This window comes from Scomber japonicus, chromosome 23 (genome assembly GCF_027409825.1).
Source record: "Scomber japonicus isolate fScoJap1 chromosome 23, fScoJap1.pri, whole genome shotgun sequence".
Classification (NCBI taxonomy): Eukaryota; Metazoa; Chordata; class Actinopteri; order Scombriformes; family Scombridae; genus Scomber; species Scomber japonicus.
The window spans coordinates 603,803-616,101 of NC_070600.1; the positions used below are offsets into that span (position 1 = coordinate 603,803).

The window sequence follows — 12,299 nt, forward strand, 5'->3', positions numbered from 1 at the left end:
CATGACTTAGAAACATGAAATACTTGGTGTGGGGGGCTTATAGAAAAGGAAAAAAAATGCAGTTAAATGAAGTGGAGAAAAAATATCACTAGGAGTAAGCAACTCCCTTTACTATTTTCTCAGGGCAAGTTCTTAGCCAAGAACACCAACATGTTAACTTTGGTAGGTTTCAAACATGCACGCTGACATGTTACCACGTTCCCTGATGTGCTAAAGAGCCTCTCTGAGGGTGAGCTAGTGGCAGGTATACACAGATACCGCCGAGCTAGTTTACTCAGCTTCGGGTAAGTCAAGTGGTGGAGTTTCCACCAAGTCAACGGGTCTGCCTCACTGTCAATGGTGGGGGACAGTAGGTAGCTGTTGACTTCAGCTTCAATAGCTTGCTCCATCTGCATGTCGAATGTGGTGGAGGTTGGACCTGGATTACTTTTGAGCAAACTGCCCAGTGATGGTTTTGCCCTCTTGTCGATGGGTGGATTTACACTTTTGGCCTGAGAATCTTCTCCCTCCTGAAACAGAGAGAAAAAAACATGTTGCATAATCACTTAGATAATACATAATCTGATCATAATCTTGTATCCCACCACTGCTCGTTCCATTGAAATTTATAATCTAATAGTTACCTTCTGCGATGTATCCTTCATCTCCGACATCACCCTGGTCTTGATGTCTTGGACCTTCTCGACACTGATGTAGCTGCTCTTGAACCTGGGGTCCATGAATGATGCAACATCTAGAAGTTCTTGTGTTGCTGGGTCATCATATTTTGTATTCATGTAGTCCAGGATTTTTGCTTGATATCCTTTGTCAAATCTGTGTCACCTTCTTTTCCTGCAAGAACTGATGTCTTCAAGAGATGGAGGACTGGTTTCACATATGAAACGCTCACATAGCCTTCCCCTGAAAGAGCATCAGTGAACTCTTGGAAAGGGTGTAATGCCAGATTCACAGATTCAATTACCTCCAGGTCTTGCCAGGAGGGATCCAGATGCCGTGTTTTTCGGTCTGCTGAGAGGACATCAGATAAGGCCCGCTGCTGCTCCAAGATCCTCCCCATCATTTTCTGTTTTGAGCCCCACCTGGTTGGGCATTCAGTGACAAGGGCATGCTCTGGAAGGTTGTGCTTCTGTTGTGCTCTCCTGAGAGCTGTCTTCTGCTTCCAACTGTGGGAGAAATGTCCCACCATTTTTTTGCACAGCCCAGTAGCACGGGCAATGCGCCTGTCATCTTTAAGAGCATTTTCTGAAAAACATGAAAATACAAAAACAAGTTAAAAATTTTAGCATTATTGCAATTTTGTAACATTTGCAAAATTAAAAAAATATATATACTAATTTCAGATGCATAATTTACTACACAATAATTCAGAGACTACATGCAAGTTAACTACAATGACTATTAAGTCATAATTTATGGATTATTACAAGATTAGATTTATTGTCATTGCATATAAAAACAACGAAATTTCGTTTGTAGCACCACATTGATCGATCAAAAAACAGCATAAAAAGGGCTTACGTGCAGTTTAAAAAGAAACTAAATAACTCACAGTATGTTGCAAATAATAGCTAAATAAATAATGCACAGGTATGTTGCACAGTGTACGTGTGCTTTATGGGGCAGATTAATATGTCATTTTATTTTATTTTGAATGAGCTCAAAATCAATAATTGTATTCATTTAGTAGACCATACAGTGTGCATGTGACAGTAAGCCTGTTTCAGGGCTGGCCATGCGGTGGGGGAAATTAACTTTATAACTTTTATGAAGCTTTTTTTTAATAAGATCTATTCATTGCTCTTGAACAAGTACTGGTGAATTACTGATAATAATTTCACGTACAGCAAATAGACTTACCGATAGCGAGATGCAGCCGGTGCCCAAAACACTGTAGTCTGACCCAGTGGTTAAGCTCGATGGCCTTAACAACATTTGCTCCGTTGTCAGTGGTCACACAGGTTAGTTGCTCCTCTCCGAGATGCCAGCTGGTCAAAGCTTCACGTAACCCATAAGCAATGTTCTCGCCGGTGTGTTCTCCTGGAAAATACTGTGTCTGGAGACACCGTGTTTTCAGCTGAAATTCCCGGTCCAAAAAGTGTACAGTGAGACTGATGTAGGGCTCTGTGGTTCGGCTGGACCAGAGGTCTGTGGTGCAGGCAAAGTACTCGACCTGGTCCAGCTCCGACTCCACCGTCGTCCTGCACTTTTCATACAGATTTGGAATAGCAACATCAGAAAAATAAGTCCGTGATGGCACCTCATATCGTCGATCGAGTTTGTGAACTAGACTCAGAAATCCGGGTCTGGTCACGGTGTTAGTGGGCATCATATCCTTCGCCAAACAGTGGGTTATGGCCTCTGTTATTTCAATGTGTCGTTTAGAGGACTTTTCATATGGAGTCAGTCTCACAAAACTCTGAGCAATGGACTGTTGCTGCAGTGATGGTCGCGTTGCTTTACTGCTGCTAGGCGCTCTCGATTGACTGGCCTTGAACTGCTCGTGCAGCTCTTTATGGTGGTGCAGCAGGTGGTGATGGAGGTTGGTGGTGTTACCTCTGGATGTTGCAACAACCGCCCTGCAGGTCCTGCACAATACCTGACTCTGTAGGTTGTCTTCTTTTTTGAATCCGAAGTACTGCCAAATAGCAGAGGTGCTATTTGTTTTTGGCACAAGCGTTTCCTCCGCATCCCTCGCATGCTCTCCTCCTGCCTCCGCCATCTTCGTCACTCCAGGTGTGCGCATGCATGGCCCGAGTGTCCAGGGCTGCATCTGATTGGCCAAATGTCGGAATGCCACGCTGAGTGTGCGTGGCCAATTTATCGCATTACAGACCAGCTTTTGCGATGGGTTCATCGCGAACGTTCACATCGCGATGACGATGAAAATTCGATTAATCGTGCAGGCCTAGTACAGAGTCAAGCGGACTGAGACCACCTCTTTTTGGAGGTCTTGGTCCGCTTGATTTAGTGCACACCCGAGTGTGATTGATGCTTTCACACCAAGGAAAACTAACCGAACTAAGAGCTTTTGGTCCGAATGGACTGTTTAGTGCTGCCAACTGCTGTTGGTATGAAAGTGCCCTCAGTGCAATCTGGAAGGACAATGAATGTTGCTTTGATAGACTGTGGCAACGCTTTAATGATTATATCCCACTCAGTATCTCAGATGGGTTAGGGTTAGGGTTGTAACCCTAAGTGTGGACAAGACTACTGAAGTCTGTTTTCCTTCGTCTTTACTTTGCTCTTTTATTTTCCGTCCCTCAGGTCTCAGAATTTCATCTATTTGCCCTTCCAATACACAAAACAATATGTGGTGGAACCCTCCAATCATGTCTGCTGTCTGCTATGATATTCTCACAGCACTGTCCTCCCTCTGTCTCTGTCTTCTGTGTCCACCTCTCTCTCTGACCAAAAAAAACATATACAGTCTACTTTCATATCTTGCTCCCTGCACATGACTGTTGTTTGTCTTTGATGTGCTGTATGTCTGCTTTATATCCAGTAACTGTGGAACCTTTTGTAAACACCCCCGCCCCGCATGGTGTAAATGTGTTTGAGAAATGATAGCTGAGGAGTTACAATGGTAATTTAGTCTGCTTGTCAGGCAAACATACACTGTGTCTGCTGCTGCTGGAGAAAGTCACAGGAGCGCTGAATGTGGATTAATCCACAGCTGAAAATAGTCCTCAACAAAATGTGCTACAGTGACCAACCGGGATTTATTGACAAAAAAAAAAAAAAAAATAGAATAACACCAACCTTTTATAGAACTATATGGTATTAAGGTGATGGCCTAGCACACCTATTATTCATTTATCAGAGCATATTAAGCAATTTTAGTGCACAAATTAGTATTTTTAGATGGATGGAAGAAATAATTTTGAGAGCATAGTGAAAGATTTATGAAAAAAAAGATGGATATTTCACTGAAACCATTCATTACATATTTCTCTCTGGCCTTATAACAGTGATTTATAGTATATTTGTCCTGTTTAAGAAATAAAAAGTCAAACTCTGAGTGATAAATCAGCACAGAGCAATGACTTATCTGAGGCAACAGTTGGACCGTGGAGGTTAAAAAACAGCCTGGGAAAGATACAGCGGCTCTCAGGAGAAACAGTGATTTAACAGGGGAGAGAGAGATTGGGAAGCGGGCCGCTGTGTGGCTGCCGGCTGCTGAAGGGCATCAGATGGCACAGAATGCACAGAAGCATACAAACACACACACAGAATATGTGTGTTGGCAGCACTGAAAGACAAATCAACGGGCCTCCAGCAGCTTGGCATTAAACTCTGCAGTATCTAGTTCATTGTGATGTTTCTGGGCTGCACTCTGGTATCTTCTTTTAACCCTGCTCCTCTCTGTACTTATATCATCAACTTCTTCTGAGTTGAGTTTGCCATATTATCTTTCCTGCTGAAAGTCGCTGATGTGTACAAGTTGTTTTTTTTAACATTGTGCATACACATTTGATTTTAGGAGGCATATTCTGCCACACACACTTGCAGTGTGTTTGTGTTTGTTAGGGTCGCAGTTTGTGTGTCATGTTAGCAATGCTGTGTCTCAAATCATATACTTCTGTTAGTTCCCTTTAGTGTAATACACTGTGTATACTATGTACTTAGTTAGGTAGTGCGCACATTTTCGACAGGTTATTGTTGTCTCAAATCAGACACTGCCATTGAGCACTTACCATCAAAATGACAATTGGCCGCCATTGGCCACCACTGCCAGTGTGGCCCAAAAAAAGTTGAGAGTCATCTAACCCAGTGTTCCTCAAATACAAATCTTAAGGTCCACAAAACTTTTTTTCAATGAGTCAAAGGTCCGTTTATTAGTCGGTCAAGCCACAACAAATCAATGTATCCACCACCAACTAACTTAACAACACAGTGGTTGTAAGAGCCTAAATGTAATTTGAGTTAATATTTGGATAATAATTTAAGTTCATAGTTTAAAATGGTGATTTATGTTTATGCAGATAAAAAATAGCTATTTACAGTATTTACAGATTAAAATATTGACAGTTTGTATTTACAGTGAGTAAGAAGTTAATAGGTTAATTCATTGCACTTAAAATATGTGTGTGTTGATCATTTTTGTGATATTCAGGAGTACATTGTGGCTTTCTAGTCATTTTGTATATTTCGTGAACATTGTTTTTTACGTGAGGATCTGTGTGGGTGGGGTTACTTGTGGAGTCATTTTGAGTCAGGCAAGCATGAAGTGGAGCCACACAGTTTTTTGACCTCTCTACCTCCTTTTGTCTCTCTTTTTTTTATTTTCTTATCTTGGATTAATGTTTGTACCGCTGTTTCATTTTTGAAGTAAACAGTTGAACCGAATCAAGAGGATCTGTGGAGTTTTTATTATCGTTGGTGTGGATTACAAGGAGAGAATGATTAGAGCGTCAAGCTAAGGCTTCATTAATTAGGAACCTACAGTGGTGTAGAGTAGAAAAATAGAATATATGACTCAACTATAAAATGTAATTTTAATTTTAACCTCTTAACGCACGCTGTTCCGTCTACGGGACGGGACGGATGTTAGGAGGTAGCCACACGTTCTTCTGAATGTTTTAAACACCAACCCTTAAACATATATATTCATGCTGTACATCGTTGGAAAGCTTAGATTGTCCTGATTCATTCAAGACCACTCACGACTTATATGGTTGCTCACAGCCGTAATAGTATTAGCGATTAGCTCGGCTAGCCCCTCAGCTAAGTGAGAAAAGCTATAATGCCTACATACCTTCAAAGTCTTCCCTTTATCCACAACGATCATCTTATGACTCAGGACTTTCTGTACAGCTCGCCAAGTATCCATTCTGCTGAAATATGAAATCCGTTTCCATAAAACCGAAATACTTTCCTCAATATGTCAACATGTATTTAGTCCAACAAACTCCAAGGCGGGGCACTCCTGTCTGCAGGAGATGCATGTGAGCACCTCCCACTGTCCCTCCCACTCTAAAAATAGAGGCCCAGTAGAGGCCTTCCCCCTTTTTCCCTTTGTCTCCAGACTGTGTGTGTGTGTGTACTGGTGGTGCTCACCTTGCCATGTGTATTTGACCTCAGTTCATTGTAAGTACATCCAAACCTATTTTATAGGGCTGTGGTCAAAAAATCAATCCGCGATCCGATATCGATTCACGCTGAAAAAGCATAATATCGATCCAAAAATGTCTGGATCGATCTTTTCCAGGTGACTAAAGGCACTATTTTCTTTGACGCGCAAGGCGCACTATAAAAAGCGAGTGCCGGCTAAACGAAACCGAAACTTAAGCTAGCGAGATGGCTGAAGCGGCACCACTAAAATCACCTTCTGGAATGAAGGCTGATGTTTGGCAACACTAGCCTGTCTATGCATACTGTATCTTTACCTATTAAATACATAAAAACATGAAACGGAGAAAACGGTTCCCTTTCCCTCCGTCCAAAATGCTGCCATTACAATCAGCTGATAGTCAGCTGATCGTAATGGCAGCATTTTGGCATTTTGGCGTTTTATTTATATTCAATCAAGCCATCTGTTACATGAACAACCTGTAAATGGCATTTCACAAGTATCTGGTTGTCAAAGACTGGGTACAGGGGGTTCTTGTAGTTTTCCAATATAGAGGGTAACTTAATTTTAATTTATTTATATTTTATTTGGTCATTGTTGTTTAGTTCTGGTCATTGTTTTAATGCCATGGATATGTTACTGAAATTTCAAATAATACTTGGATTTTTGTCTAAAATAAATACTTGATTCTTGACTCTTCTCTCTCTGTGTCCCTCTTACACGTACACAATCACAAACACATGGAGCACATGGGACAGTATTTATTTGCATTATGTCTGTAAATAGATCGATATCGAATCGAATCGTGGATCGAATCGGATCGTGACCTTATGAATCGGAATCGGATCAATCCAGGAAATTCGGATCGATTCCCAGCCCTACTATTTTAATGCATTAAGTTTAAGTACGTTTAAGAATTGTAACATGCCTTATCGTTTGGTTCGATCTGTTTATGGATCATTAATTTATAAGATGGATTGTATTCTAATTTAATGGTATTTTAGTTGTATGTAGCAGGCATGAGTTACTTTGTTTCCTTTCTTTCTTTTATTCCTATAGAACCATGGCTCGGTGACACCACCTCTCAACCCAAGCATTGAAAATAATAATAAACAAGTATTAAGTCGAGGCAATTCTGCATCCTGGTGGTTTGTGTGGCTCCAGTCTGAACCTTATATCCAACAAACACGTAACGTAACAAACACAAATAACAAACCATATACGGTCCGTTTACGTCAGGGTCGTGTGCCTGGCGATTCTTTCCGTTGAGGACATTGAGGATGTCTACATATTCGGAACCATGATAACAGGCTATCTGCTGATTGGATTAGGCATTGCCCTGGTGTATCGGAAAATTCGGGGGTCGGTGTCAGCAGTGCAAATCTCCACGAGGCTGCCCGACATGATTGAGGGAGTGGGCAGAGCTGTTAGCACTCAGACTGCAATTATGAACCGCAACATGGAAAACATGGACAGAGCTATTAGTGCTCAGAATGTGGTCATAGATCGCAACATGGGAATTATCTTGCAGGGTTCCCGCGGGGTCTTAAAAAGTCTTAAAAGCATTGAAGCCTTGGCCAAGGCCGCTGCTGCAATCAATCAATCAATCAATCTTTATTTGTATAGCGTCAAATCACAACAAAGTTATCTCAAGGCACTTTACACATAGAGCAGGTTCTAAACCAAACTCTTCAAGTTTTAACTTTAAAGAGACCCAACATTCCCACATGAGCAACAGTGGCGAGAAAAAACTCCCTTTTAACAGGAAGAAACCTCAGGCAGAAAACAACTCCCCCATGAGATCGCTGCAGCGAGAAGCCCTGTATTGTTTTCCCTTCCTCCCTTTTTCATGGACACCTGTTGATTGTTGACTCGGCCTGGGACACGATCAGGGACGTCTCCATGGCAACTTGCTGTGTTATCGCGATGACACCCTACGAACTGAGGCACTGATTGTGAAGCGGGACGAAGAAACTCTCCGGGCTTATGTACACACACGCATCCATGGACACTTACACACATGAACATATACTACACTTCCCCACCCCCCCATCCCACGCCTTCGCCGCTTTTACCCCCTGGTGCGACAGGCGGGGTCCGATGGCGGCGCCGAAGATGGCTGCGGCCGCGGCTGGCTGCCTGTCTGAACTGGAACATCTCCCTCAGTGCAAAATTTTTTTTGGTGTTTTTAATGTGGTTATATGTGCCTATATTTGCTTATGTTGCTGGGGTTTTTTTCCCGTTCCCAGACTGTACTCAATTAGAGCACAGTCTGGGTGCTGCTTTTTTTTATCCCCCTCTCTCCTCGTTTTTCTTTCCCCTCTTTTCCCCTCCGTCCTTGCTCAGTCATCCAGTTCTGTCTTGTTATGTGTTGTATGTTGTATATGTACGGACGGGTGATTGCTGTAATTTCGCTGTACTTGTACTTGTACTTGTTATAGTGACAAATAAAGCTATTCTGATTCTGATAAAGCTATTCTGACCCTGAGGTACTTGAACTCCTCCACTGGAGGCAGAATCTCATCCCCGACCCGAAGAGTGCACTCCACCCTTTTCCGGTTGAGGACCATGGCCTTGGATTTGGAGGTGCTGATTCTCATCCCGGCCGCTTCACACTCGGCTGCGAACCGATCCAGTGAGAGCTGGAGGTCACGGTGACTGCGCCTAGAAATCCTGTCCATAAAAATTATGAACAGGATCGGTGACAAAGGGCAGCCCTGGCGGAGTCCAACCCTCACTGGAAACAAGTCCGACACCGGTCATACAGGCAACGGACGGCCCTTATCAGGGAGTCCGATACCCCGTATTCCCGGAGAACCCCCCACAGGATTCCCCGAGGGACACGGTCGAATGCCTTCTCCAAGTCCACAAAACACATGTGGACTGGTTGGGCAAACTCCCATGTACCCTCGAGGATCCTGCAGAGGGTGTAGAGCTGGTCCACTGTTCCACGGCCCGGACGAAAACCACACTGCTCCTCCTGAATCCGAGGTTCGACTACCCGACGGACCCTCCTCTCCAGCACCCCCGAATAGACCTTACCAGGGAGGCTGAGGTGTGTGATTCCCCTGTAATTGGAACACACCCTCCGGTCCCCCTTCTTAAAAAGAGGGACCACCACCCCAGTCTGCCAATCCAGAGGCACTGCCCCCGATGTCCACGCAATGCTGCAGAGTCGTGTCAACCATGACAGCCCCACAGCATCCAGGGCTTTGAGGAACTCGGGGCGGATCTCATCCACCCCCGGGGCCCTGCCACCGAGGAGCTTTTTAACCACCTCGGCAACCTCCGCCCCAGAGATAGGAGAGCCCACATCCGAGTCCCCCGGCTCTGCTTCCTTACCGGAAGGCGTGTCGGTGGGATTGAGGAGGTCTTCGAAGTATTCCTTCCACCGATCCACAACGTCCCGAGTCGAGGTCAGCAGCGCACCATCCCGAACAGCGACCGCCCTAGCTGTGTTTCGCTTGGTCTGCCGGTACCTGTCTGCTGCCTCCGGAGTCCTACAGGTCAAAAAGGACCTATAGGACTCCTTCTTCAGCTTGACGGCATCCCTCACCGCCGGTGTCCACCAGCGGGTTCGGGGATTGCCGCCCCGACAGGCACCGACCACCTTGCGGCCACAGCTCTGGTCAGCCGCCTTAACAATGGAGGCACGGAACATGGCCCACTCGGACTCAATGTCCCCCGCCGCCCCCGGTACATGGTCAAAGCTCTCCCGGAGGTGTGAGTTGAAACTCTTTCTGACAGGAGACTCTGCCAGACGTTCCCAGCAGACCCTCACAATACGTTTGGGCCTGCCAGGTCTGCCCGGCATCCTTCCCCATCATTGGAGCCAACTCACCACCAGGTGGTGATCAGTTGATAGCTCCGCCCCTCTCTTCACCCGAGTGTCCAAGACATGCGGCCGCAAGTCCGACGACACGACTACAAAGTCAATCATCGAACTGCGGCCTAGGGTGTCCTGGTGCCAAGTGCACATATGGACACCCTTATGCTTGAACATGGTGTTCGTTATGGACAATCCGTGACGAGCACAGAAGTCCAACAACAGAACACCGCTCGGGTTCAGATCAGGGGGGCCGTTCCTCCCAATCACACCCTTCCAGGTCTCACTGTCGCTACCAACATGGGCGTTGAAGTCCCCCAGCAGAACGAGGGAATCCCCAGGGGGAGTGTTTTCCAGCACCCCCTCCAAGGAGTCCAAAAAGGCTGGATACTCTGAGCTGCTGTTCGGACCATAGGCACAAACAACAGTCAGGATCCGTCCCCCCACCTGAAGGCGGAGGGAGGCCACCCTCTCGTCTACCGGGGTAAACTCCAACATACAGGCACCAAGCCGGGGGGCAATAAGTTAAACCTGATACCTTAGACTGTTTCTCTCCAGTCAACCTTACAGAATTAACTTCAATGATTACTTCATCCAAACCATCAACCTGTCTCTTAGACCCGATTCCAACTAGGCTGCTCAAGGAAGTATTCCCCTCAGTTAGCACTTCCTTGTTAGATATGATTAATCTGTCTTTGGTGACAGGTTATGTACCACAGTCCTTTAAGGTAGCTGTAATTAAACCACTTCTTAAAAAGCCTACTCTTGACTCAGAGGCTCTAGCCAACTATAGGCCGATATCAAACCTTCCCTTTCTCTCTAAGATCCTTGAGAAAGCAGTTGCTAATCAGCTGTGTAACTTTCTCCATAGTAACAGTTTATTTGAGAATTTTCAGTCTGGATTTAGAGCTCATCATAGCACAGAGACTGCACTGGTAAAAGTTACAAATGGCCTTTTAACCTCATCAGACAATGGACTTCTCTCTGTCCTCATCCTGTTAGACCTTAGTGCTGCCTTTGACACTATTGATCATCAAATCCTGTTGCAGAGACTTGAACATTTAATTGGCATTAAAGAAACCGCATTGAAATGGTTTAAATCATATTTATCTGATAGATTTCAGTTTGTAAATGTTAATGATAAATCCTCTATGCAAACAAAAGTTAGATATGGTGTTCCTCAGGGTTCAGTGCTTGGACCAATACTATTCTCCTTATATATGCTTCCTTTAGGAAACATGATCCGGAATCACTCAATAAATTTTCATTGTTATGTAGATGATACTCAATTATATCTATCAATAAAGCCAAATGAAACTAACCAATTAACTAAACTACAAAAACGCATTAAGGACATAAAGGCCTGAATGACCTGCAACTTCCTGTTATTAAACTCAGAAAAAACTGAAGTTATTGTGCTTGGCTCTAAACACCTTAGAAATTCACTATCAAACGATATAATTACTCTGGATGGCATTACTCTGGCCTCCAGCTCCACTGTAAGGAACCTAGGAGTTATCTTTGATCAGGATCTGTCCTTTAATTCCCACATAAAACAAATTTCAAGGACTGCCTTCTTTCATCTGCGTAGTATTGCAAAAATTAGACATATCCTGTCAAAATGATGCTGAAAAACTAGTCCATGCATTTGTTACTTCTAGGCTGGACTACTGCAATTCATTATTATCAGGCTGTCCTAACAAGTCTCTAAAGACTCTCCAGCTGGTCCAGAATGCAGCTGCCCGTGTTCTGACAAAAACTAGAAAGAGAGATCATATTACTCCCATCTTGGCTTCACTGCATTGGCTTCCCGTAAAATTCAGAATAGAATTCAAAATCCTCCTCCTCACCTTCAAAGCTCTTAATGGTCAGGCTCCATCATATCTTAAAGAACTGGTAGTACCTTATGTACCTACTAGAAGACTGCGCTCCCAGCATGCAGGTCTACTTGTGGTTCCTAGTATCTCTAAAAGTAGAACAGGAGGTAGAGCCTTCAGCTATCAGGCTCCTCTCCTGTGGAACCATCTTCCAGATTTGGTCCGGGGGGCAGACACCCTCTCTACATTTAAGAGTAGGCTTAAAACTTTCCTTTTTGATAAAGCTTATAGTTAGGGCTCTTTGAGCTCTTAACTTATGCTGCCATAGGCTTAGACTGCCGGGGGACCCCCATGATGCACTGGGCCTCTCTCTCCTCCTCCCTCTCTCTCTCTCTAGCCATCCATCTATATCCATTAACACTCATGTTCTATTAATGCATCAATAAGCTAAACTTCTTCCCCGGAGTTGTCTTTCTGGTTTCTGGTTTCTGGTTCTGCTTTCTGGTCTTACAGGTAATCTGGGCCTGTAGACGTCCGGATGACGGATTCCAGTCCCGGACCATCCAGCTTCATTGTTGATTTTCAT

General features: G+C 44.4%; 1 protein-coding gene across 1 annotated transcript; it reads right to left on the reverse strand.

Annotated features, from left to right (window-relative positions):
• Positions 1-119: 119 nt before the first annotated feature.
• Positions 120-2,854, reverse strand: LOC128353478 (zinc finger BED domain-containing protein 4-like). Its single transcript, XM_053314180.1, has 5 exons — positions 1,858-2,854; positions 962-1,242; positions 795-847; positions 624-708; positions 120-509 (listed from the first exon to the last, which is right to left on the reverse strand). Exons 1-5 carry the CDS (start codon positions 2,852-2,854, stop codon positions 120-122), a joined length of 1,806 nt encoding a protein of 601 aa, XP_053170155.1.
• Between the last annotated feature and the right edge of the window lie 9,445 nt (positions 2,855-12,299).